This window comes from Hetaerina americana, unplaced genomic scaffold (assembly GCF_022747635.1).
Source record: "Hetaerina americana unplaced genomic scaffold, ioHetAmer1.1.p SCAF_5, whole genome shotgun sequence".
NCBI classification, from domain to species: Eukaryota; Metazoa; Arthropoda; class Insecta; order Odonata; family Calopterygidae; genus Hetaerina; species Hetaerina americana.
The window spans coordinates 17,186,377-17,213,875 of NW_027287095.1; the positions used below are offsets into that span (position 1 = coordinate 17,186,377).

A 27,499-nucleotide genomic window follows, 5' to 3' on the forward strand; every position below is an offset into this window, starting at 1 on the left:
ATGATTTTGCACTTCGTACACTTCCGTCATACTTCGGTAGCCTCCGGGACCGCTGGTCGATTTCCTTGGGGTGGTTCGAGCGGCAAGAAGTAGAGACACGCGTGGGTTGCCGCCATCTTAAGTACTGAAGTTGTGCTGTGAAATAACTGAAAGTTCCTCAACTAACGCGACCCAAAAATGTCGTACGGAAGGAATGAATGCCGAATTTACGTTGGAAATCTTCCACCCGACATACGCACAAAGGATATTCAGGACTTATTCTACAAGTTTGGCAAAGTTACCTTTGTTGATCTGAAGAATAGACGGGGCCCGCCATTCGCTTTTGTGGAGTTCGAAGACCCAAGGTTATTAATAATTAGAAAAACTATTTTCAACTCTGACATAACTTATTCATTTTGTTTGCTAATTATTAGACCATTATCATATCGTAACTTTAATAACTTTCTGTATATAGTGGTGGCTTCAAAATGTCGTCGTTCCGACTTAATTTCAATTAAATGCGTAATTTTGTTGTTTACCATAGGGATGCTGAAGATGCTGTTCATGCTCGAGATGGATACGATTATGATGGATATCGGTTGAGAGTAGAATTTCCACGAGGTGGTGGGCCGGGTGGATTTCGTGGGGGTAGAGGACGAGGTCGCGGGCCTCCGGCCCGGCGTTCTCAATATCGTGTACTAGTGACGGGTATGTTTTGTGTTCATGTTAATTATGCTGTCTTCCACCGATTGTAATGAAACTGTGATTCATTCGTTTTGTTCTATTGAAGGCCTGCCTCCATCAGGAAGTTGGCAAGATTTAAAAGATCACATGAGAGAAGCCGGTGACGTTTGTTTCGCCGATGTATTCAAGGATGGTACTGGAGTAGTTGAGTTCCTCAGATATGAAGACATGAAATACGCCGTAAAGAAGTTGGACGATTCAAGATTCAGGTCGCATGAGGTTAGTTGACAGCGCTACATTGTGTAATTTTTACATTTGAAGCCCATTATTAAACAACTTCTAGCTATCTTTGGCGTAGGGTCCGGATATATAATCATTCCTCCGGTTTTGTAAGATTGCCAGCTACTTCAGAAGTTGTGGAATTTGGTCTCATTACACTCATATTTTCTGTAAGTTGAAATTTTTAGCGTCATTTCTGTCGCATTATTTGCCTTTGCACACATTTATATTCTGCTAATTTGTGGTGTTTTGTTATGCCCAACGTTTAGTGATCGTGATGTTTTATTCAAGTTTCAGGAAACCGCCGGTAGTGTTAAGTCAATTTCGTGACTTATGTTCAAAAATTGTGTCAGCTCATCTAATTTTTAAATTTTCCTCGATAGGTTTTGTGAAAAATGTATGGTTGCCAGGTCTTAAATAAGTTAAATTTTCAATGAGTGTAAAAGGATGAGCAAATAATCTTTATTCCGTCCCTGTGCCGTAGTGACCCCACACTTATTCACATCCAAGTTAATCTTGATTTATTTTCATCAAATCCAAGTCGCGTTCTTAAATATTGGTAATGCTGAGCTCGCTCTTATCTCTGAAGCTGGATGTTTTGCTTGCTCTCAGATAATCACCCTAGTGTTAATTAACGCATTTATAAATTGTTATTAACTCCAGTGACTTTCGCATAAGATCATTACAGGAGGTAAATCAGTGTACACTTTCTGATTTTTAAGTGTAAATTTCTCTTGTGAAGTAATACTTTCCTTTGACTTTCCATAACTTCAACAACCCGGTAGCTGTTTGTTAGTGCATGTTTGTATTTAACGTGCAGTAAGTAAATTCGTGAGTCAATCTATTTCTTTCACACGAGCCGTAGTAGTTGAATTGATAGAAACCTTAATGTGCTTTTTGAAAATAGGTTTTATGGGATTTTAAAAAGTTCCTGTGTAATAAGTTTCTTAGCGGTGACTTGCATTGATTAAGCTCTTGTAGTCTTGCATTCTTTAGTTGAAATGGGGGATGCTGCGGTTTGTCCATCTTCAAAATGGTACCTGTGATAAATTTCGTACACACTGCACTGAAGTAAACATATTTCATCCAAATAGATCTTAAAGAGGGGCATATTATGAATAATATGTTTAATTGATACTACTTTCAATACATATTGCTTTTCATCTTATTGCTTCATTTTTATAATGGTTTTCTGAACTTTGCATTCCTCATGCCTCATCTGATTATTGTTTCAGCTTCAGAAGTAAGAGTAAGCTTTAATTAGCTAATAGCTTTCTTGTTATAGTGAAAGTGGCAACCTTAAGTGTGGGTGATTTTTTTGGATCTGACTTTGTCTTAAGAAACATAGACCTAATTGGAAAAAAGGTTATTTCTCATCTTTTTACATTTGCTTATGTATTTTTAGGGCATGCAGCCAAATAGACGAGGAAACAATAAATCAAATGTAAGTTTTCATGGCATTTAAATGAGTTGTACAGAAGAATTTAAAGGCTTTTTGAGTTCTGTAATGTAATTCACTAAACACCTTTGGGCCAAGGATTGTTCTCAGGATCCCTAGGTAGACTGCCTTGAAACCTCAAGGGAATTAACGTGGTTCCCAAAAATGTTGATGGTTGATACAATTGTCTCCTTGGCTCATTGATTGCATTGCTAAACCCTTATTGTAATAAAATGCATAACCTGGTGAACATTTTTTGCAGCCATGAGGCAGTTCAAAAGTCCTCGCCCCTGGCACATACAGAGCTTTGCGCCAGAATTCATTGTTGCCTCTCTAGTTAACATTTCACAGAGAAAATGAATTAAGAAGTGTGATACCACATTTCACTGTGTTTAGAGGACACAAACATTTTTTGGAGCTGTAAAAAAAGGGTCCTTTGAAGAGAGTAATGAGCTGTGGGTCTAAAATACTGCAGGTAATCCATTAGTTTTAATCCATACAAGATAGCTGAGAATCATGGAGGAGTACTATGAGTGAAAATATTTAAACAAGTTATTTCTGCACTTATTGGGGCAGCCTCAATGGATGAAAGTTTCTACAAATCTTGCTCAATGTTTTTCTCTTTTTTAGTAATGGTAAATATGATGCGCGTTTTACTTCCAGTACAATTTAGTTGGTTCCTGTAGTATGATGTGATTTAGCTGAGGGTTTTAGGTTTATCAATGAGCTAGTTAGGAACATGTCAGCATAAATTCCCCATAAGATAGTATGCTTATTTAATATTCACCACTGCTTATATTATCTGGATTTAAAGTGTCCTCATTTGGATGCCTTTCAACTGAGAACAATCCTAGCAGTCTTCAGGTATTTTATTTGGTGTTGAAATAGCCTATGGTCATACATATTAGGGTTTGGATTTGGTGGAGGAATATTAAATTCCCCTTAATTTCATGAAAGAAATAATTTCATTACCAGTTTTAAAATATTCTTTGAATATTTTATACTGAAATCCTTCTAATCATAAAATTGTGTCTGTTCTTTTAGTCCAGTTTAAAATATTGTGAAGTTCCAAACTTGCATTTTGATTATAATTGTGTACTCGTATAATTGAATTGTGCGTAGTTGCAATCAGTAATTACAGCTCTTTGGCAAGTGTTTTAGTGTGAGAGCACTAACACAGTTGTATGTTTTGAAACGCCCATGTAATTTATTTTTTTCCCCAGTCGATGAAAGATTGTAAATAATTGCATGGGTAGATATTCTAGTATTTGTGATTCTTAACCTTTGTGTGGACCTTTTTATACAGTTGTAATGCACAGTTCAGTGTAATTGCACTGTGATTTTCCACTAACAGATGTACGAAGTCCCTGCTTCATATGATGTAAAGCTAATTAAAAATTAAAGTTTTGCATCTTTTGTGCCAAATGGAGTACACAAAAGTGACATGTCAGTGTCATTATATTCTTGAATTTAAGAAAGCTGCATAATAGCCATAATGAAAAGAAATGAGTAGATGTTGCGGTTTTAAATTTATTAAATTTATTTTGAAGTGGGGTACCAGTAAAAAAACTGTTTTGTGTCCGTAGTTTCCTGAATTATGGTGATGCTGATTTACTTAGAATGTTATGTACAAATGTACTCAGTGAATCACTTTGTATTTAAATGCCTGAGAACAATTGTTCAATAATTGTCACAATTAGACAGGGAAAGTAGTTCTTATCAAAGTGACCCTTGTGTAGATTATATTCACTGTTTCACTACAGTTCAGTTAAATAATTTGCTTGGTATGCTTTTTTAAGCTGCCTGGCATTTAAATGTCATTGGGAGTGAGTCATCTGATTCATGAGCAAAAGGAGTCTGAAAATTCAATTTTTTGTCAAATCTTGGTTGCCGAGATGGCCTTGCAGTCAAATCTTAGGGATTGCATACATTCAAAAGCCAGAATGTGTCTGACATAAATATTTGTTACCATGGCTGTACTTCCTTGGCTAAGTTTTGTACCTTTCAGAAGTAAAGCATTAGACATTAGTCATTTTACAACAGTGCTTTGATAATTTGTTGAGAAGTAACTCATTTTGTTGTATTAATCTGTGCAAGATCATAGTTAACTAATTGGTGGTAGCAGCTTTAAGTATTGAAAGCATGACAATGTGTTTTTTAATTTCATCGCCCTGTCTTCAAAGGTGAAGGTCTTGTGTCAAAATATTAGTTCATTGGGTTTAAGTGTATAAACCAGTTGTCATGTGAGAAAGATAGTTTGAGCTATACATCGGTAGTCTCACTAAAATGGAATGGCTTGCCTCTGGTATTTGGTGACTGCCTCTGTAAAAAGAATTAAGACGTGTTGGTGAGGTTGTTTCGCCAAGGGTTGGCTGCGGATACTGATGCCGTGGCGTGCCACGACATGTGTCCACTTTGCAGGGTGAGGTGAGCTACATTCGAGTGAAGGAGGACTACGGGGGCGGTGGCGGAGGGCGCAGCAGTGGGGGCGGGGGCCGCTCCCGCAGCCGGTCATACTCCCCCAGGCGACGGGGCACCCCCACATATTCACCGGTGCGGCGCAGCTACTCTGGGTCGCGCTCCCGTTCCCGCTCCCGCTCGTACAACTGAAGTTCCTCCCTTGCGGGCGCTCGACGTGAAGGCGGGAGGAGGGGAGAGGGGGGTTGATTGGAGAGGTCCTCCTTAATGCACCCACCCACCCCTCTCTTGATCCCCCTCTGCACTCCCCCTCAACACTGTCCACCCTCCACAAGGACCAACCATCCCTCCCGACCCCCCAAAATTCTGTTTACTTTGCAGGCAGAAGACGTAGCTCCTCTTCTGAGAGCCGGTTTGGCATGCGGAGGGAGGCAGTGGGTGTTGTGTGAGGCTCTGAGAGTAGTGGAGTGCTTAATCATGCCTGTAAGACTGGTTTTAACTGTCTGTCATGCATTGATTTATCATGTACAGCAAGCTATGCTCTGAAGTTTCTAAATCATCAACATTTTAATTGGCTATATATACATACATATATATATATATATATATATATGCAGTAAATACATTTAAAGTTCTTCGTTTGTAATGCTTAAAGAAAACTCCCGTACATTCCTATTTGGAAGTTGAAGTGAAAATTGATTTGTACACAATGCATAAATGTTATTTTTGTCATGTCATACTGTAACATGAATTCTGTTGTGATTAAGGTGTTTTTGAACTGCAACTAAGTACACCTGATAAATAAAAAACTCACTATTTTGTTAACTACATCAGTATGATCAAAATTGGATATTTTACTCAAATCTTGTGGACATTTTCTAATGTGTGTTTTCTCTTTTCATATGCGCTCGTAGCATGTAAGGATTCTCCGTATTACTGAAGTCAAACGCCATACGGATTGCATATTGGGATTAAGGAACAGTGGTCTTTTTTTTTAAACAAAATGGATTCCTGGATACTGTTTGGAATAGTCGATGGAAATGGCCCCACTTGACTCGTGGACCACTCCAACCCGTGATGTGATTGCTGTTTGGGGGAAGAGGAAGTGGATGGATTTGTAGGAGTCGAATCCCTCCGCGGGATGGACGACACATGCATCTCTCGTTAGGATTTGGATCGGAAGGAATTCGGGGATATTTCAGGGTGCGTGGGTAGGCAAGTTCCCTCACACGAGAGAATACCTATTTAAATGTGCTCTTCCAATGTGTGTAACATAAACGGGATGTTTCCTGTTGATTTCAGACAATTTTCAATTGAATCCATTAAAGATAATATCATAGTTTTTTAAGGCATTTTGCAAACCTTTCTGATTGTTGCTGAAAATTAAATGGATGTTTGTTTAAGTAACTTTCCTCATATTTGAATTTAATTGGTGGCAGTCATTTTCTAACACCTTTAAAGTGGTTTTTTTTTCAAAAAGCGATTGCTAACAATCATTCTTTTCTCTTAGCCGGAGTCATGAAGTATCAAGTTAGGATCTTGCCATCCCTCGAACCCAAAAAAGGAGGATTGGTAACGAAAGCGGATCTGCCACGGTCCCTGAGCAAAGGATAACATGAGATTATAGGAAAATAGATTTTGTGTGGAATTTAGCCCACTTCAGCAAGTGAAAAGCAAAAAGATGTATTCTCGGGAATGGAGGAAGGATGGGTTGTTCCTTGGGATTGCTAGCAAGTGTGGAGACACTAAACAAGTCAAGGGTTTTGTTTGGTGGGGGGAAGGAAAAAGGAATCAAAGGAGTCGGGGTGGACTGGATCATTCCCCATGGCACATTCATAATGGAATTGGAAACGTAGCGATGAGATTGGATTTTGGAGCATTTATCTCTGGACAGTATGTGGACATATTAAGAGGACAGAATGCTGAGACAGGGATGGTGCTTGGACTAGTTCATTGGAGGATCACTTGGAATAGGAAAAGGGATATTGGTATGTTACTTGATCACCACAATTGGGGGGGCTTTTTAAGTGGGAGTGAGGTTTGGAGAAGGCAGCTTTTAGTCTAGTCTCATTGTTTTTAGCATTGGATAAAGAACAAGGAATAGTTAATAACTAATATTTTTTTTCGGTATTAGGCAAAGTTCAATTCTCCATGAAGTAAAACTTTCATAGGCTTGCTTTCTCCAAACCTTTTCAGACACGATTTTTTTTAGTAAAAGGCGGTATTTAGCACACAAACACCCCTATGGCTAAGCAAATTTATCCTAATTTGATTTAAACCCTTTAGGTTCTGGACTTCCTGCATGTTATACACAACCCCTTTTTTTAAGCATGATTCTTCTGCAAGACTGCGCTAACATTTTAAGATTGGTATTTGATATACATAAGTTCACCCTTCGTCACATCACTTTCATATATTTTTAAATGGCATTTTGATTTTTCCTAGTCCGTTTGACTGCATTTTTGATGCTATAAACCTATGCAGTTCAGCAAGACGTGTCTTTAATGTTAAAAAGTTATAATAAAATCACATTTCATTGTTCCAGGGACCACATTTGTTTGCAAAGTTATCTGTAGATTACTTGAAGTTTTGGCAGGTCATTGAGTGTTCAAACATTTTAAATTTCTTTGCATAATTTGTAATCTAATAAAGAGTGAAATGAAATTGGTGTTTCCTTTAAAAATATCCTTTTATATGAATGCAATTTCGACGATGCTTCTTCATCGCAGAGGGAAGAGGTAAGTGAAAATGTTCTCTGGAAATCTGTGTGTCGAGGGCATTAAATGCGGAAAATGGGACGAGAGACTTAAGGTATGTACCAGGGCAAAGGCAATACTGAAAATTTAGCGCTTAATCCGTTAAATCTGACATTTAATTGAGTAACTCTGCGCCCTCACAGAGGGCGCAGAATTATCCCACACTAATTTTAGGCGATCGTGGGAAGAAGGATTTTTGTCACCCAAGGTTTAATTAAGAATATTACTCGAATTTTCACGAGTTTCCTATACTTCTATTGACAGTAATACGTCTTAGTAATGCGGAAGAATTTTAGTTCAGAACTATTTGTCACGTGATGATGTTTACTTCAATGGCTGCCGTGGGGTCGTAAGGTGGGCTGCTGTGGGTTTCTTAATTTTACACTAGACAAATTGTGTTTTTCGGTGAGCTACCCACTGTTAACTCGTGATTCGGCAACAGCTGGGACTAAATCCCTGGGGTTTCTTGCAATGGAAGGTTGGTTTTTTATCATTAATTCGCTGATTTTTCTTCTATTTGTGAAGAAATCCTTTGTTTTGGTTCATTGGCTCGCTTTTGGTAACCTTGGATTTGACCATATTTGAATTATTTTTCTCAAATTAAAATAGGAAATCGAAAATATTTAGGTCTGGTAGTGGCTTTTGAGGATTATAGTTCACATGATTTGCAAATCGATTGCTAAAGAAAATAGTTGAGTAACGTAAACATCGGGTGAAGTCTGAAATTTAATCCCTACATAACAGTAACGTATGATGTAAATGTACCGAATTGGGCTGTGAATATCTGTGAGTAATGAGCTTGTAGATATTATTAAGAGTTATCTTACGCCGCGTTCAGAAATTACTATTTAAAGGTGTAACCTACCTAGTCTCTTCTTGAGTTATCAATGGTATCTTTTTTGTGCCTTCATTATTTCTCCATCTGCCTTGCATCAATTAAGCTACGATCGTGTTAGCGGGATGTCCTGCAGTGTATAAACTATTGTAATGTTTGGTAACTTCAGTTGCGATTTTTATAACGACTATGTTTTACCGAAAATGTATCAGGTTTGGGAGTTTCATGCTATTAATCACCAGTTTTTGAAAGCCCCAATTCGTTGAATATTTGAAGGCATTGTTAAGTTGCTTCAATATGCTGACCATGTGTTTTTTTTCGAATAGATCGTAACGCTGCCTAAAGAAAATGATCTCTACCTGGGCAGTGACCCAGATTGTACTCGTGAGGTATAATCGAGGGTGGCAGATGCATTAGTTGCAGTCAAGTCGGCGTATTGCCCACGATCAGCTGACGATGTAAAGATTCAGTTGGGAAAGGCTGGTTGGGAAAGCAACCTGCCCTTGAAGAAGTTTAGTGATGGTATGGAGAAGAAAAAGAAATGTGTGGTGATGGGGTGGATGGTGTTTTATCTATTGACTACTCAAATTACACAAAAGGAAATGGAAGGTAAACTGTAGAAGCAATAACCCATCCATCTGCGGTTATTTTGACCAATATTTGACAAAGTTTTACTTGTGTCGATTTGAATCACGTAAGTGGATGACCTGTCTGCAGATAACAGTGGCATCCTCGGTGAATATCGACCGTAGGGCGGAAAGTCGGCATTGCCACGGTTTTGAAGAGGATTTACAAGATTATTTTACATCTATATGTCTGCCACAGACTCAATCACAATGGATCCAGAAATTGCTCGTTCCCTTTCACGGGCATATTCCATCATGGATTCGTCCAGGGTGTCCACATTTCTCATCTCCATACTCCTGATAGTTTATGGGAGTTTTCGGTAAGTGACATTTCATTCATGAAATTTTATGCAAATTTTGCCATGGGAGAGAAATTTCCTAATTGGTGGGTATTTCGCCGTGTGTGTATCAGTGTATTCCTTATGATGGAACCGCGCCTGCAAGTTAGTCCTCAGTGTTGCTAATTTGCACTTTGATTTCGCGCTGGGTTAGCTTGATAAACGTATCCGCAGACAGGGAAAGTGATCCGTGGGAGGTGATCTTGGCGGGAGAGAAAGTGGCTGGGCTCCCCGATCGGTGAAAGTTGCATGATACAATCAAAGGCAGAAAGGTATTGCCATAAATAGGCAACAGTTTGTCAAAGGTTTACAGCCCATCAGTCAACCACTTTCCATTTACATTATTGTTAATAATATAAATTTAAACACCGGCTGGAATCCATGGATCAACATTTGTCTAATTCATTGATCTATAGCGTGTCTTTACCCAGCAAAGGGCACTAATGCGAAGCATTTGTGAATATTTGTAAGTTAAAAAATAACACGTACAGTTCGCGCCCGCGAAAAGTATTTTCCAACAAAAATAAGAACGTAGCATTTTTGAAAGAGTTAGTGAAGGAGGTACATAAAGTTTGAAGGTGCTGACCCTCCGCTCTAAAAGAATTAAATGCAAATTTATATAATTTGTAATTTACTCGCGAACATTTTACACTTTGTGTAGTAAAGTGTATTTAGTTTAATTCACTGAACACCGATTGCTCACCGGCAATTTCCAACCTGCTATCGTGTTTTTGATGAAACCAAGCTGCGAATGTTAATGGCTATTAATTCGATGAGTGGAGTTAATAATATTACTCTCCATTGATATCTAATTAATAAACTATTTAATGTTCTATTTGAAATCCTGGAGAAAGAATATAAAGTGGAACAGCTGGGCTGTTACTTAGGACCTGTTTTCACTCGAGCGGACTCCCGTACGTCTGCTAAAATTACAAGCTCTCGTTAAGGGTATGATTAACAGATTGAGTATAGATGCACTTATTCATCAAATTGAGGATTAGAATGATATTAAAGCACTAGATGAATGCCGAATTAATATTTTTCTCTTCCTATGCCATTCTCCTAGACTCCATCCTAAAACTAATTACTGTACCTTTACCAATATAGTGATAACCATTATTGAGCGATATAATTATTTGGTAGTCAACTATTTGAGGTAAGCTTTGGATGAACACAATACCAATGCATTTGCAAGCCTCACTTAACGAGAGTCAAACAGACACCCCACCCTACATTGATCTCTTCTACTCAGCATAAATGCTACCTCTATTCCAACCAGCATATGTCTCCTCCCCCTACCTCGATTGCCTGATGTTCTCCCCTCTATCACATTCCACTGCCAAACTGAATTCTGCATTCGCCTTCCCTGCCTGTTTTGGATTTCTATCTCTGCTTGCCTGCCATGCCTAGTACTTTTTCAGGTTTTTTCCTTTCCATATTTTTAACTCCTCTATCTGTCTCCAAACCCACATCTTGAAAGCCTGCAATCCTTAGCTATTGTCTTACTTCAATGCTGTGCAAAACCATACTCTGTAACAACATTTCTGCTAATCTTTTCTTAAATCTTTCCTTCCGCAAAGCCCTAGTCATCAACTCCCTCCTCCTTGTGAAACTTTTTTGCCCAATGCTACTTTAACCATTTTGGTCCAAAACATTCTCAGGACAAATAAACTGCTCTGCTTGCACTAGTTTTTGCCCTCCTATGTTAAGATTTCAATTAGGCTTTCTCCTTAACTCTCCATGATTATCATACTAATTTTCTAATGCTTTCAGCGATGGTTGCAATCCCTTAACTGACTGGCCAATTAAAGCTTGATCATATGCAAATGAAACTGATTTCATGAATCCCCCACCTATGTACTTTCCTTCCCACCTCCAGTCCTCCCTCCCATGCCTTCCTCATCATCATCTATGCAAATTTGGAAAGAGGAGGTGATAGTGTTCATCCTTGTCTCACCTCCCTACTAAGCACTGCCCCTTATCACTCTCCATACACCACGCACAGCTGAGCAATCAAAAATGTATTCCAATGTAATTGGCTCTCATTAAGGCCTGGGAGACAGGTTTTTGAGTTTAACATGGTGAAGAGTGAGATACTAGCACTGCGAGGTTATAAATATTGATTTTAATGCATTGTAAATTGAAAAGGTTTAAGAAAAGATTTTGATTATCACCACCTGTTGACCATATTTTTGGATACCATTGAAGTTTTTACTTCCATGTCCACTAGTTTGTTGTAGGCTGTGATGCCAGTAAATAATCCAGGAATCAAACGAAATCTAATCACTATGAAATGCTATTGCTTCAGTCACCCACCCTTCATACCTCATTTTTTTTACCCTTGCCGAAGAAACTAACCTGTGCTGTTTACTGTTGTTGTTGAGGACATATTTTATCCTTTAATTTTTTACACCAAGAGATAATGTAAGTTTCAGCTGCGAATCCTTGATGTGGCCAGTATGATGCTTAATAGTAATGGTAATGTACTGTTTATGATTTTTTTGGCAGAATTCACTTGGCTATTCATATTTCTTATCCTCACCCAACATGACACAGCATGACCTACAATGCTACCCTACAATATGACCTTCTTCAATACTGCATACTTAGTGCATCTAATCTTTCCATCCAATTTCCTTATTCTCACCTGCCCAACACTCTCCCCTCTTGTCAGTCTTTAACATTCCTTCACCATTCTAAAATACTCTTGAGTCAACTTCTCCTGCCTTGAATGTCTCCCTAAAATTCTCTCTCCACCCCTATACCATGCCTAGCACATATTTCCTTATTTATTTTCCTATCCATTAATTTTATATTTTCATACTCCTTTGCACCCGCATCTCAAAAACCTCCAATATACTACACATATCCTTGTGCCGCAACAACCTAATTTCTGTGGTGTGGAACTGCACTCCATAACAAAGTTTTAACTAATCTTTTCTTCCTCTTCTTACTCGAGGTCCCCGTTATAAACTCCTTCCACTTTGTAAATAGTTCTTTAACTTCAAGAATTTTTCTTCTTATGTCTCTAATACTAGGGCAAGTCACTCTGAGCATCTGCAGCTCCACACTAGCTATGTGATTTTTCGGGTACCAGATCTTCCTGGGAAAACATAACTGGTGCAGGGAAAGTAACTGCCCCCCCCCACCCTGATGTGTGACTTTCACACGCCGTTGGGCTTATGGGTGAACTCTTCCATCACCTACTAAACTGACCTTCGGGTTGAATACTGTGTTTGTGGTTTTCTTATGGTCTATAATACTATTATCTTATTCAAACAAAACACTTCCTTATTTAGTTTTTTTTAGCAGCATGCAGTGCATCTAGCAGGCAAAATGCTCTACCTGCTTTAGTTTACACCTGCATATTTTAATTTTTAACATAGTCCTCCAATTTCTGAAGAACCTAATTACCTTTGTTTCATTTACATTTATTGTCACCCTATGCTTATTACATTGAGTTAATGACTCTCCAGTGACTCCTCACCAGTCTTGATTCCTACCTCCCAGTCCTCTCTAGGCCCTTCCCCTCCACTTTTACATTGAAACAGATGGTTGGTGGTGGGCAACCTTGTTTTACCCCCTGCCTAGTAATGCCCACTGCGACTATATCCAATACTAACACCTGTGCAGCCTGAGACATTTACAGGTTCTGATTGAGTTGCCTAGCCCTTCAGTCTACCCCTATCTTCCACAATACATTCATTAATTCAACCCAATCTGCCTTGGAAGGTCGGAATTGTGGAGAAATGAGGTTCTTCAACCAGAAAGTAGATGGTGGGCAGTGGAAGGATAACTGACTCATTTGAATGTAATGTGAGAGAATAATCTTTTAATTTTTTTTCTTTCAATATGTCTTTTGAATTCTATGAGGCAGTAAAGAATTGTGAATCACATTTTGTATACATTGAAGGAGCATTTGTGTTCAGTTAATTGGGTTAACCTAGTGTTGGCTACGAAACAACTGCCTACTTATCTTGCAGCTGAGTATTAAACGATATGTACTTATTTCTTTGAGGGAGAACATCATGGTAGGTTAATATTACTTAGTCAGAATGATATTTTTTAATAACACTAGGTGCCTAATGATAATCTCCTGTATTATCACTTGTTTAGAAATTGGTATTTTCTGAATGCCAGCAATAAAAGTACAAAATTGTGCCATGCTGTAATTAGCATTCATCAATCTGCTTAAAGAAGTTTAAAACTCTTTTAAGTGTGGGATTCGAAAATTACAACCAAGGCAATCTCTCTATCATATAGGGATTTTAAATGAGCCATTAAAATTAAAAATCATTTAATGAATCCATTGTACCCATAATTCTGTACAACTGTGGAAATTGTTGAAATATTTGCATTTGTTAATATTTAGTACTGATCATTGGTTTGCATTGGGGCTATGAGGTAGCACAAAACTTCAAGAAACAAACCCTTTAAAAATCATTTAATGAATCCATTGTACCCATAATTCTGTACAACTGTGGAAATTGTTGAAATATTTGCGTTTGTTAATATTTAGTACTGATCATTGGTTTGCATTGGGGCTATGAGGTAGCACAAAACTTCAAGAAACAAACCCTTAACCTGGGACCAGATGTAATCTAATTTTTGGCCATTCTGATACTCGATGACTTACGCTACCTTTTCTTATTTACTGTTCGTATTTTTTATTTGTGGCATTTAATATCCTTTTTTTTTATTTGTTCCCACCTCTTTTCTATTGCACCCAAGGGCTTGTCCTGATGAAAAATATTTTGGCTGCATTCTGGTACTCTCCCCAATGTTCCGGTCATTTCTTGTGCATACCATTTTCTCAGAAACCTTTCCTCGTTTATTCACTTCAATTAAGCATAGCATTTTAACATAAGCTCTAAATTGTTATCTGAATTTTCTTAGCAGGTTTCAGTTTTTTCCCTAGTGATGCTGGCAAAATACGGTCCTTTTTCTTCTCCTGCTTGGCTCCCTCAACGGTAACCAACTGCCCTCTGTTTCACCCACTTCCACCAATGTCATCCCTGGCATCCCTGCTTCCACTGTATCGGCATGCACAACCATCCTTCTCCCTTCTTCATCTGTCCCTCAGCTACCGTTTCCTCAGGATTCACATAATCCACCCAGCAGACCCCTACCCTTCCCAATCGCCACTTCCTCTTGGACCATTTCCATCCACTCCTCCCTACGCATTGCACCTCATGATGTCGCCCAGCCACTACCCTAGGTCTTGCAAATAAATTACCTGTGAAATTATGAAAACGTATGGTGTCAAAGTAAAAGAAATTATCATTTCTTCTGTTGAGTATGCCATTTGGACTCACTCTTAGTCCTGTTCTCCCACCAGTTCAGGAACTTTCAATGGTTGGTCAAATTGTGTTGGTAGTGCTCAGAAAACTATTTGAGGTGTGAAAATAGTGTCTTGTTAATATGGTGATGTTAGGAGTGTTGATCTCCTATCATTTTGGTGAGAAATAAGAATTATTTGAACTGCTTTCCCTTTCCTGTAATCATTATGATTTGTCCTTGGCCTTGGTTGTATTTTTTTGGCTTTCAGTGAACTACCATGGTTCAGGAACCATGGTAGTTCATTTTCAATCTGTACATTATGCCATTAGAGTGGACATTCTCTTCAGTGAATCCACTGAGGACACCAAGGAGGTGCTCTACAAGCAATTGACTTTGGATCTTAAGCATTAGTGTTTTAATGTTGCCATGTTGAGGAAGTTTCAACTGTGGGAAAAATGGGTCTTAGGTAGGACAGAATCACAAGCAGTAGCATTTTAAATGGGTTTTACTGTGCACATGTACACACCCTCTGTGCCATTTCCTTTCAGGCCGTGAGTAGTCTGGGAAGCTTATTTTTAAGTTGTTTCATGAGACTTAAACTTCATTTACTAATATTTCCCCTTGCTACCCTTACTTCCCTTGCATACTTATGTCTCCCATCACACTTTCATAAGTGGCATACTGTATCCAAGTCTTCAAATACTCTTTGTTATGTTAAACTCTTCAGCCCATGACACACTCTGTGAATACTACATCTTTTTCAATCCAGCCTAACTCTCATCCCATCCTCTCTTCTCTCATATGCATTTTTTGTTTGCTAATTTGATTCTCATCCACACTCTCCACATCACCCAACCAATGCAACATACTTGTTTTGTACTTATCTGTTTCTCATGCATCCAATTCATAGTCTTTCATAACTCTCTCATTCTTTAGCCTTTCACGTATCCCATACCAATGACATTCATTCAGCTCTGCTCTTCCTGTTCTGCTCCCAAGATTGGCTTCGACTGGATAAAAGTGGGGAAGAGTTCACATTTATAAATGGCCGTTTAATACAAATAAATCAATTAATATTATTATTGACACAACCTTTCTACTGGACTGTAGGCCTGGCCTTTGACCCCTTTGGCCATTTCTTGGTAAATAGATGATGTCGATAACAGGCTTTGAGATTTTCAAATTAAGTTGGAGCATTGAAAGTTTTTTGATTGTATGTAATTGTATTGTAATCATTGATTTACAAATTTGATTGGATTTCATGAAAAGATCTTGATCCTTGTGACTGGCCCTTTCATCTTTACATATTTTCACAATACTTCATGGTATAGTATTTAATCCATTTGTGTTTTCCAAAACTAATTTCCTTCTTCATACTTTTGTTGAAGTTCCTTCTTGTTATTACTCTAAAAATCATGAATTCCAAAGTCATTTTGTTAAGCGTTTCAATATTGGTCACTCTTGTTAATACTGCAGTATGAAAATCCATTTGAAGGTCCAATGAAAATCTATTGACTTATAATGCTTTGATAACAAAGTCACAATCATTTGGCACTTTCAGCCTTTAGGATGTACACGATTTCATTTGTGTGCCTCATGTGTTTTGAGATATGTCCCTGGTTGTGGATGGGCATGTCCCCAGGGCTAAGGGGAGGGGCCCACTTGATAGCGGTGCACGTGGACTGACGCCTTGTGTTTGCAGGTCCCTCAACATGGAGCAGGAGGCACAGGAACGGGAGAGGGAGAAGGAGCGGGCCAAGCTGCTGGCGGGTGGTGGGGGAGCAGGGGGTGTTGCCGCGGTGGGGCCGGCTGTGGGGGTGGGGAGCGAGAGCAACGTCCAGACGCTGGACACAATGCAGGCGCTCTGCCTGCCCCTCGGCGCCTCCATCTCCCTCCTCGTCATGTTCTTCTTCTTCGACTCCATGCAGATGCTCTTTGCCATCTGCACCGCCAGTAAGGATATGTGTATACATACACAGATACATATATACAGATACATTTGCATATATATACATGTATGAATTGATATCTGAAAGATAATTAAATGCTTTGAAAATTCGATATACTTTTTGAAAAAATAAAAGTTTAAATTTGCATTCTTGAAAGTTTTTAATTTTGATCACAAAATCTAAATATGTCAATTTTATTTAATGATTTTATTTAAACATATTTATATCATCCATACGTTCCCATTGTTGTTTCTCTCATAATCATTCATTAGACGTAAGAATTCCATATTCTCCTTTAAGGTGAAGAAATACACAGTTTTACTCCTCAACTAATTAGTTATAAACTTTCTACATTGCATTATTTTAATCTGTATATTATATGAAGAATATGAATCTGTATCAGCACACATTTGTCAATGTTTGACCTTAGTCAATCATTTGATTTTTACTGGCCATGTGATTGGTTAAACTTCCTGAAGTAAATATGTTCTGCCATTCACTTGATGATCGTAATAGTAATGTGTTCAAGACACCATAGTATTGTTTTCAGCAAGATAATTACTCTGTGTTCTTATTGACCACTTGATTCTCTCATTATAAAAATGACTACAAAATGGAAAAAAATGTTCTTTCCTTTGTTTAAAACTCGAATCAATCCCAAGGAAGGACAAAGGAGTCTCTGAGTATATATCTGCTTATATCATATTTGTATACGACCATATTTTCCACATATTTTGGTTATTCGTGTTTTGCAATTATCCATGCATCATCATGTTTCCATCAGCACCTAGATAATTTTGAGAGTTTACTGTCTGTGGGGCTCATGATTTCCCCAAGGAGCCGTTGTAGAATTTCTATATCTACTGATTTATTTCTCAAACTTCAATTACTCATAGTTTACTCCTGTCCTCATCTATTTCTCTGCTATGTGTCCTGCCATTGCAACTGTTAATCCTACCCATAGTGCGGCATTTTGAAAATTCCTATTCCCCTTCATTCATTAATTTATAAGATACAATGCTTATGAATTTCAGTGAAATGGGGATGAATAAATAAAGCTCATGCATTATGAGATGAAAGAACAATTGTACAAAATTTTACTGATGAGATTCATAAAATTCATCCAATTGCAGACTTAAAATTGGACCGGGCATCATGAGAGTTTATTTGCTTTTGTTACAGTCATTGCAACTGTGGCGCTGGCATTTCTCCTGCTTCCCATGTGCCAGTACGTTATTCGTCCGTGCTCGGACGGGAAGAAGTAAGTACTAAAGCAGGGGAAACAAAATTTTCCTCAGCATTAAAGTATTATTATTATTATACCTACTCTTTGCTAATTTAGACTTGAAGGAGAGTCACATTTTTTTATCTTTCTTTGGGTATTATTACCTATTTTTAGAGGTTCACATTCCAAGAGAAGGGAAATCCCAAACAGTAGTGGTCAGACTTTCGTGATAGACTTAACTGACCTTTTTGTCAGAATTGTTATAAATAATCAGAAGCAGATGAAAAATAACAAAAAGTGGTTTGGGGTTGAACCTTATGAAATGCATTTGGAAAATTAGTTGTTCAACTTTTTTAGTGTAATGTTTATAGGTGTTTGCACTTCCAGTTGTTTTACATGGCGATTTTCTGATACTTCTCTTGCAGGATATCATTTGGTGTGTGTGGCCGGTTTACAGGAGCAGAGATGCTGTCTTTCTCTCTGGCCCTTTTCATCGTCTGCATTTGGGTGTTGACAGGTCATTGGCTCCTAATGGATGGTATGTTTATCTGCTTTCCTTCACTCCTGCAATCTCCTGATATATGTGTTCATTCCAGCTCATAAACTGTATGAAAGTATGAGGGTGACCTGGAAGGTTTATGGCCTGATGATGAAAATGACCATGTATGTTTTCAAAAACATTTTCTTTTGCAACACAATCGCCGTTACTATTAATAAGTTTCATCCAGTGGTGTTCCAATGCCATTGTCCCATCCCTGCAGTGTACTTCCGGAAGTACTGCAAATGACTTTGTCTACAGCTGCAATTGCTTCTTGATTGGGCGAAAAACGTTGAACAGCGAGGAAATTTCCCCATTGCCAAGGCACTTTATTTGGCAAGTGCATTGTCTTGATGGAAAACTGTTTTTTCCCTCTGTAAGACTGGTCGGCTTTCATGAATTTTTGTGTCCAATTTCACTAGAAGGTTAGAATAGTACTCCTCAGTTATTGCTTTGCTATTTTCAAGTTAGTTGACCAACAGAAGTCCTTTGGCATCCCAAACACTGACTCCATGACCCTTCCCGCCGATGGCACTGTCTTCTCCTTTTTCTGAGCTGAAGAACCATCTCTATCCACTGCATGGATTGTTGTTTTGATTCTGGTGTGCAATGGCAAATCAATATTTCATCCCTTGTCACATATTGATGCAGAAAATCTCTATTGTGTTTCGTAAAGCATATCAAGTACTGTCGTAAAAGTATTTTCTGAATGTGTTTTTGATCCACAGTAAGCATACGCAGCACCCATGTCGCACAAAGGTTTGTCACGTGTAATTCCTTGTGCAAAATGTATCTGATGCAATATTTTGATATCCTTAAAATATTAGCAATATCTCGCATCTTTGTCTGCCAATGTTTGAAAATCATTTTGTGCCGTTTTTAGGTGATGTCGGGTGTTGTTTCATTTTTTGGACGTCCTCGTTAATCATTTTGTAGGTTTTCACGGTCACTTTCAAACTCAGCCGCCCATTTCTTCCAGGTGAAAATTAAAGGTGAAGGGTCCCCATACAGATTAAAAATCCTCAAATAAATTTTGGTCGACATGAAACCATAAGGAATTTTATCACTGCACAATACTTGATTTTTCCCATTTCTAACAACTCATGGATGATCACTGCTGCAAATGATTGCATAGTGAGAAATGCTGGATGGAATGGCTTGCAATTTCACAGGGAGCCTGCTAACATGAGAGAAAACAATCATGCGAGTTGTGATGCCATCTATGAGCGCGGCCGAGAACTTTTCAGACCACCCTCGTGCGGCTTCATCCTCATTGGTCGCATCCATGGTGGGGCAGTGGTGCTTGGCTCTTGCCTGCTGGGTCTGAGATTGAGCAATGCCCTTAAACAACTTCGGTCATGGTCGGAACTGTTTTTTTTTCTAAGCTCCAGAACCATGGGAAGCGTGCAAATTTTGTATGCTGTTCGTATTGTTGTTAGTATTAGGGGTGTGCACAAATGAACCATCAAACTGACCTTTGGTTTGTTACTGAGTTGTCCCATGTTGTAAGGGTGGGCTCTTTAATTCACGATAATTTAAAGATTGCAGTAGTTATCTTAATTTACATTTCTAGGGACCTTGGAAAAAGTATAAATATTGGAAAAATGCTAAATTGGGGAAAAAGGTAGAAAGGAGTCACTCTCTCGGTGAAACTCACTAAGGAAAGATTAAAAATAAGATGCAGGGTAACAGGGCAGACCATAAGAGAGCATAATGTGATATTCATTTCTTCCAGAACCTCGGAGGATTACTACCTTTTCCTCTGCAAAGTGAGCTAATTTTCATGTAAAGTAGTAAATGAAGTAACAGTGTACTGCATGTGAAGAACTGAACTACGATGCTGTGTCAAATAATGATAGTCCAGATATAAAATCTTTGTCTTAACAGTAGCATTCATTCTCTTTCAAAAATGTGTCATATTTCAACATCACACTTTTGCATTTTGTTTTTGTGTAATACATAATACACTTAAACACAGAACCAATTGCATTGTACTAAATGTGCTGTATGCTAGTGCATTCTATTCTCATGTCTTTTTGTACCATTTTGAACCATACAACACTTACAAGTGGAAGTAGTTGATCTCTATTTCATAAATGAAATTGCATGCAGAGTTTCAGAGAACAGTGGAAGATACCACAACAGTTACCTTGATGGAGGACAACTCCAATGTGCTTAAATGTTGGCTCTAACCGTGTGAAGTTTGGTGCATTGCACACGAATTTTACTTGCTCCTGACATTGTATTCATAGTAATTCATCACAGCATCCTTTAATTCCTTCAGAAATTCAATTGTAAAGGAATACCTCAATAACTCAATTGTTTGAAGCACTCAGATGGGAATTGAGGGATTCAGGTTCAAATCCATGTCAATGCAAATGATTTTTACCTGTAGCAGTTGTTACACCAGCCTTTTCATGTGCTGTGCCGCCATGTTTAAATTGTTACTCCAAACTGGTCACACTTCTGTCACCAGATGTTTAGTAGTGCTCATCCCTGCCATGAAAGGTCATATTTTTTGAAAGCATTAAAAATACACGATAACGTAACAAAGTGGCATTATTTTATAAGTGGTTTGGAAGCTCATGCTAGATTGATTGAGAATAGTGGAAATGATTGGGAAATCTAGTAAACAAAAGTATAAATAAAAGGAAAATTGAAAATGAAATAATGTAGCAAAGGTTTTATCTGCATTTAAGCAATTAGAAAGTTGCCAAGAAATTGTGGAAATTATAAAAATGAGGCATTTTATTGTGAGTCTTTTATTCAGTCTTGGTGGAAAATATGAAAAAGGTATTCATTTTCCCTGCTCTCCATCCTCTTGTTGATGCTTCTGAGAACCAATTTAACTGTGTTGTGGAATGTTGGGAATTTGTTTAAACGAATAGAATGAGTTGTTTTGGAGAGGGCTTTGTGTGGACCACCATTTGAGCACTCAGCCAGAAGGAATGGAGCTTAGCTTCTTAATAATAAAATAAAGACAGGGAAGAAAGAATTTTGAATGTGATACAGCAATAAAATGTCAGCAATGGCCATTGTGTGATTGTCGGTGCGGGGGAATGGGAGGAAGGGCTTTTGCAGGAGCCTGCAGCCTCTGGATGGTAGTCCTGTGAAGTCTACATCTCCCACCATTTCTATGTTATTATGCATTTTCTTGGACCACATAATCTTGGCTAGTTGGCGAGACCTAATTAGTGTAATCATCAATGACCTAATATAGTTCCAAAAATTTAAATCCACTGTACTTCTAGATGCAAGTTTATCTGCATCCAAATAGTTTTAACTTTTTAATATTGGTGTATTTTGTTTAAAGTTGCCCGTGGAGTGTATTCATCAATTGCATGTTCATATGTTCTGTTGACTGCATCCAATAGTGATAGTGTCAAAGAAAGCTTTGTGAATTCTCAACTTCTGGTGACCTGGGATTCTACAATAATACTGTCTATATGTGTGATACGATATTCATCAAAAAAGGCGAGTTCAGAAACGTATTAAAAAACAGAATGAGTAGGTGTTGGACATGTTTTGCTTCAATCAATCATTATGTAGTAGTAGTCAGCATTGTCTATATCTCACGTATGCATTACTGTCACCATTTAGAGTAGAGAAAATTAAGCTGTAGGAAGAAAACATTCTTAATTTAATTGAAATGTAAATAGCGTAAAATTTTATAATAAAGTAGAAGTAAAATGTTATAATATCACTCAAAACATTCACTGATACTAATATTACAGGTGAGTGTAAGTTTTTACATGCGCTGACAGCATTTCATTCTGAAACAAATGCTAACTGTAAATACTCAATTTCACATTAGAATTTGTCAGTTCGGCTCGATATACATAATGCATATGGCTTGAAATTTGTTTATGGTGGATATTATCAAGGCATTGCTTTTACTTACTCTTCTCTTAAGATGTGATGTGTGGTTTTAAGAATTGCAATGAAAAAAATAATTTCTTTATCTTGAAGACACTAATCGGGCTGCCATGCTTGGTGACTTGGACACTGAATGTCCATGGTTACTTGACTTTATATTAAGTGATAGATTCCTTTACCCTAGAAAGATTAAGCAGCAACCATCACATGCATCCTCTGAATCGATATCTTTCTCATGAATTGAAGCATTACTTAAATATAATGAAATGTTTCACAGATCACAGAACATAACAATGTTTAAGTTTCAATGCAGCCTTAACAGTCAGTGGTAATGAAAACATGTGAATTAGTTAGAGTGGAAGACTTCCAAACAAGTCCCAGTAGAGTGTAATTTGTATCTTGATATAATAATGCTCATTTGAACGAGAAGTTTCTGGCTTTTGAGTTGTTGGTATATATTTTATGCAATGGAATTTAGACAAAGTATCTATGCAGCCACTCTTAGCAGTAGTGCTTGAAATGCTACTGTGACAGACTAAATATCTGGACATTTGACAAATAGGGAGAGTAATTTATTATACTGACATAATGTTATTCTACAGGATTCCCTGTGTTAATAAGTGAATCCCTATTGAGGCACTTGTGTAGTAATGTGGTGACCCCAATAATGCTTAGGGAGGAAGATGGTGGCTGTATAATTTTCATAAGTTAGGTACTGGAAATTTGTGTATAATTTTAAAGTTTTCATTGAGAAAAACACTAAAAGCCTAGCAGAATATTTTCAATGTTTTAGTTAGTTTACATTTTATTTTTATAAATGCCAAATAATAGAAGTAGTTAGAGGGTTGATGTTTGGAGGGACTGGGAGTGGAATTAGGATTTGTGTTGGAATCCACTCCCAATCCTTTCAAATGCAATAATTTATTTGAGACAATTTATTTAAGCGTGGTAAAAATAATAAGTTGTAAAATATGATGCTAGTTGTAGTGTGTTCATTGTAGTTTTAAAAATATAACTACTACTTTTGACGTAGCTAACATGTTTTTTCCTTAGTAAATATCTTTTGTATAAAAAGTATCGGAAAAATAGATTTATTTCAGATATTTCTACAATACCTCAAAATTCTTTAAAGTAAATCCCTTGAGCATGGACACAATATTGCTAGTGGTTTTTCCAAGACCCTTTAAGGTTTCCTGGTAGGTAGATTCCGGGAGGTCCATAAGTGTATGCATGCAAGCTTTTTGATGGCACTTAGGATCCAATGGTGGTGTCCTTTGAGGGAGGATTTCACTTTTGGGAATAGGAAATAGTCTGCTGGTGCCATGTTGGGACTGTAAGGGGGATGGAGAATCATTGCGATACCGTTGCAGAAAGTCTTTGCAAGCAGACACTCAACTCTGCACTTGTTGGTCAATCAAGATCTTTGGGATGAGTTTAGCGCAGATCTTTTGAAATGCCAAATTTTTAGTGATAATGGTGTGCACTGTCATCTTATCAATGGCAATACAATCTGCGATCATACGGACACTTAACAGACATTCTGAATTCAGCACTTCACGCACACTTCAAGAAAAAATTTCTTACCGATACTTTTTGTACAATCCTTATATAACCTTTTCTAAATGAGTATGTAACCTTTTTGTAACCTTAAGTCTACGTATCAGTGATAGAATAGGTAAATACTCATCATCTGTACTGGAAGAAAATGTATCGTTTAGCCAATGATATGCTGAAAAACTTTCAGTATGGAAGCAGCAAGAAAAGCTTGACACTTTTGGTACTTGAACCATATAAATTTCATTGTTCATTCTAAAATATGTTGAAATATGTCTTACTTATATTTATTATTTCCCTCGAATGTCGGCATAGAGTACTGAAGGTGATAGACAAAAAAAGCAGAAAATGTCATGTGTGGCATAGATAGTAAAAATAGACAAACTCATATGGATGCTATTTGTGTTTCAAATACCTCTTAACAAACATTATGAAACTAATATAACTATTCTACATACAATTAAAAATATCTAATTTCATGGTTTATGTGCATAGTGGAAACAGACATAGTTCTTCAATTTGCTATGACTGCTGTTTATTTCATGATACATTTCTAATGACTGTTGAGGTGAGGTGAGGTAATTCTAGTATTCTATTCACGGTCTAATATATTTAGAAGGGATTTTAATGAATTAAAATATTTTTCATCACTGAAAGGTGTAGTTCTTTTTTGTAACTTTATGAGGTTGCATTAAACAATGCATATATTTTGTATCGTAGGAGTATATTTAATGTTTATGATCCTTGTATTTGACTATATAATTATGAGTGTTGGAGAATTGTAAAATTGTTTTTGTTTATGATGAAGATGGGAGTGAAAGCCCACAACTAGATGGGAATGGTGATAATGACTTTGTAACTCATTTGGTTGTTTTTGTCGTGGGTTTTTGAAAAAATTTGTTAATTAAAACAAATATAATATGTCCAAGAAATAAATTAAAAATTAGGAAAGCAACTTAATGATTTCTATTGGGTTCATTGGCTCTTATTCTACAATAATTCTTATTTTCAAAAGATACATTCTTGATATGTTCAAAAATTTTATCGAGTTCTTTACTTGCAGTCTAAATTTAAACTTGTAAATTCAGTAATAGTCTTTAAGCTGTTGCTTATTATTTGCACTGCACAGTCATGCTACTCTTAATGTCTGTCTGCACTCTGTGCTGAAGTGTGCTCATCCCTCTATTCCATTTCAGCGTGAGGAAGCAATGTCAATATCATTTCCTCTCGTCCACTCCCTCCCTCTCCACCTGTTCTCAATCCACAGTCAGCCCTTCCCTCTTCTCAACCACTGACAGCATAAGGTATATGAGTGTAACGTAGTTCCAGCTTGGTCCATAGAGTGATGGGGCTGAGCTTGATACACTTTTGCATTTCTCTGTACATAGTTAACATGTTAATTTTAGTAATATTACTATTCTTGACCATAGCACCAAAGTTTAATTGTGCATTTCATTTGTTTTCCCCCACAGCAATGGGTATGGGCCTATGCGTGGCATTCATTGCCTTTGTCCGCCTTCCAAGCCTCAAAGTGTCCACGCTCCTACTCACTGGACTCCTGATCTACGATGTCTTCTGGGTGTTCTTTTCCTCGTACATATTCAACACCAACGTTATGGTCAAGGTAAGAGTCCTTTCCTTCTCCTTTTGTTATCTCTTGTAGGTGACCTTATGTCAAAATGCTTCAAGGTTTCAGTGGTGGGGCTTACTTAAGGCTTGATGTTTTCAACTCTTAATTAATTTTGGTGTTGGAGTCTTTAAGTGCCCCTAAAGCCTTATGGTTGCACTCCTGGCTGATCATTGCTTTATTAATTGATGATTTAATGAGAATCAGAAAAATTATGGAAATTAATATGTTGAAGTTATAGATATTTAAGTGAAAATTGGTCAGCAATTTGTTTATATTCTGGATTCAGATCTGTTTGTTTTAATGGTTACTAAATATTAAACATTTTATTTGCCATAGTCCATATTTTCTGTTTCTTTAGTAATTTTGCTGTCGTAAAGCTGTTAAAACTAAGTGTAATAATGTTGCTAATTGGTTACATCATTCTGAAGTTACAATCAATTATTGTTAGTGGTAAGAAGATTTCTAATCAGCTCTCCAATTCCAGAGCTTGGTTCATGAAAGTTATCACACTAAACCTTCTCTTCACTATCTTCACCTAAGGGCAGGGCAAACAAATTAAATGAAAAGTGGAAAAAATAAAAAAAATCTCAATTCCCATGGATGGATTCATGGAAAGTATAATGTTGTTGTACTGTATTTTATGTACATTTACATGAACACAAACACTCCTATTATTATTGGTGGTCTACCGTTGAAGGTGTTTTGGACTGGCACAGATAATACGACAAATACACGTTGTATTTTCAGATAAATATTTATTACAACGGCCTAGATTTCAATGATTACTGTCATTAACTAATGTACAATGCAGTTAGATCTGAGGATGATCAAGATATAGTTACAATGCAACAATTTCAGTGTAAAAATCATTCACCCTGACTGAGATTCGAACTCTGATCCTTCTTCAATGTCTGTGTGAGTGCTTAAGCCAGTTAAGATACTGAGGGGCTCTCTTGCACTCCAAAATTTTGGGGGCAAAATTGTTGCATTGTAATGCACACTTAGCGGTTACTCCATTGAAAGTAACTGTTGCGGTATCTCCCGCAGTTTTAGGGAATACTTAATTAATCAGCCAAATGTGTACCAAAAATTCTGACAACATGAGAAATCTGCAAAATCAGTGTAATTGGTTTGGGATTAGAATAAATGTAGACAAAACAAAGGTTTTAAGCTTTTTGAGTGAGAGAGAAAATGTTTACTAGGAAGGTGAATGCTGCGAGAGTTTTGTGAAGAGTTTTCGACCTCAACATGAAGATGGCAGGAATCTTTAACCAAAGTTGGGGAATGTGTTTGTGCATGCTTTGAAAAGTATTCGCCAAACTTGGGAGAGAGGATTGTTGAAGGAAGTGTTTTTTGATAGGAGAGGCAAAGAAATGTGTCGCTGCACAAGCTGTGCCCATCAAAACTATATCTTAACTGGTGGCATACCAAGAATGAAATAAAGTCTGGAAAGTTATATTGTATCTACCTGTAGACTTGTAATGGTGATAATCTTGGAAGCAGGATCTTCATGGTGGTTTTCAAGTTAAATTTTCAATTCAAAAATATTTATTTTCACCCCTTGATCTGATTCCTATTGGTCATACCGAAGAGGAGCACATCTATATTTGATGCCAATCCCTCTCACTCTCCATCCCATATCCTTGCCATGGAAATATATGGCATGTTCAGACATTTTTAGGCCACATCTGGTCCTGCTTGGCTTTTATGTATGGAGTGGCACACACTTATTTTAGAAAGCTGACCTGTCTTCTATTTGTGCATTCCACAGGTGGCCACCAGACCCGCGGATAATCCTGTTGGCTTGGTTGCCAGGAAACTGCACCTTGGCGGTGTGGTGAAGGAGGCTCCAAAGCTCTCTTTGCCTGGGAAGCTTGTCTTTCCAAGCATGCACCACTCTGGCCATTTCTCCATGCTTGGCTTGGGGGACATTGTGAGTACTGGTACCTTCAATATGAGAACAATTTTGATTCGATTGAATAAAATAGCTTGAAGAGGGAGGCTTTTGCAGTGACCACTGCAAGGGCTATTAACTCTCTATCAGGCAGGCGTGGGAATCATCCTCCAGAAGATTCGTGGGATGCCAGTGAAAGG

General features: G+C 37.6%; 2 protein-coding genes across 10 annotated transcripts in view; both read left to right on the plus strand.

The window, feature by feature from the left end:
* Nucleotides 1–82: 82 nt before the first annotated feature.
* Nucleotides 83–7,462, plus strand: SF2 (splicing factor 2). 6 transcript variants are annotated; one of them, XR_011702094.1, is made up of 7 exons: nucleotides 83–344; nucleotides 524–687; nucleotides 770–942; nucleotides 2,348–2,386; nucleotides 4,802–4,933; nucleotides 5,713–6,001; nucleotides 6,309–7,462. XR_011702094.1 is itself a non-coding variant. In XM_071592616.1 (6 exons), exons 1-6 carry the CDS (start codon nucleotides 178–180, stop codon nucleotides 5,794–5,796), a joined length of 759 nt encoding a protein of 252 aa, XP_071448717.1. In that variant the 5' UTR covers nucleotides 83–177; the 3' UTR covers nucleotides 5,797–7,462. The 6 variants fall into 6 exon arrangements, 4 of the variants coding, with proteins under 4 accessions (XP_071448717.1, XP_071448718.1, XP_071448719.1 ...); XR_011702095.1 differs by having other exon boundaries at nucleotides 4,802–5,281; nucleotides 5,713–7,462; XM_071592616.1 differs by having other exon boundaries at nucleotides 5,713–7,462.
* A 438-nt stretch (nucleotides 7,463–7,900) lies between these two features.
* Nucleotides 7,901–27,499, plus strand: part of SppL (signal peptide peptidase-like protein) — a 32,447-nt gene continuing 12,848 nt past the window's right edge. For 2 of the 4 annotated variants that reach the window (XM_071591673.1, XM_071591670.1), the window contains exons 1-7: nucleotides 7,901–8,032; nucleotides 8,716–9,335; nucleotides 16,336–16,586; nucleotides 17,765–17,843; nucleotides 18,233–18,345; nucleotides 25,248–25,399; nucleotides 27,177–27,338. In XM_071591673.1, the coding sequence (XP_071447774.1) occupies nucleotides 9,202–9,335; nucleotides 16,336–16,586; nucleotides 17,765–17,843; nucleotides 18,233–18,345; nucleotides 25,248–25,399; nucleotides 27,177–27,338 (891 nt within the window). In that variant the 5' untranslated portion in view covers nucleotides 7,901–8,032; nucleotides 8,716–9,201. Of the gene's footprint in view, nucleotides 8,033–8,252; nucleotides 8,341–8,715; nucleotides 9,336–16,335; nucleotides 16,587–17,764; nucleotides 17,844–18,232; nucleotides 18,346–25,247; nucleotides 25,400–27,176; nucleotides 27,339–27,499 lie in introns of those variants that run through there. The other 2 variants (XM_071591671.1, XM_071591672.1) reach the window with 2 other exon arrangements.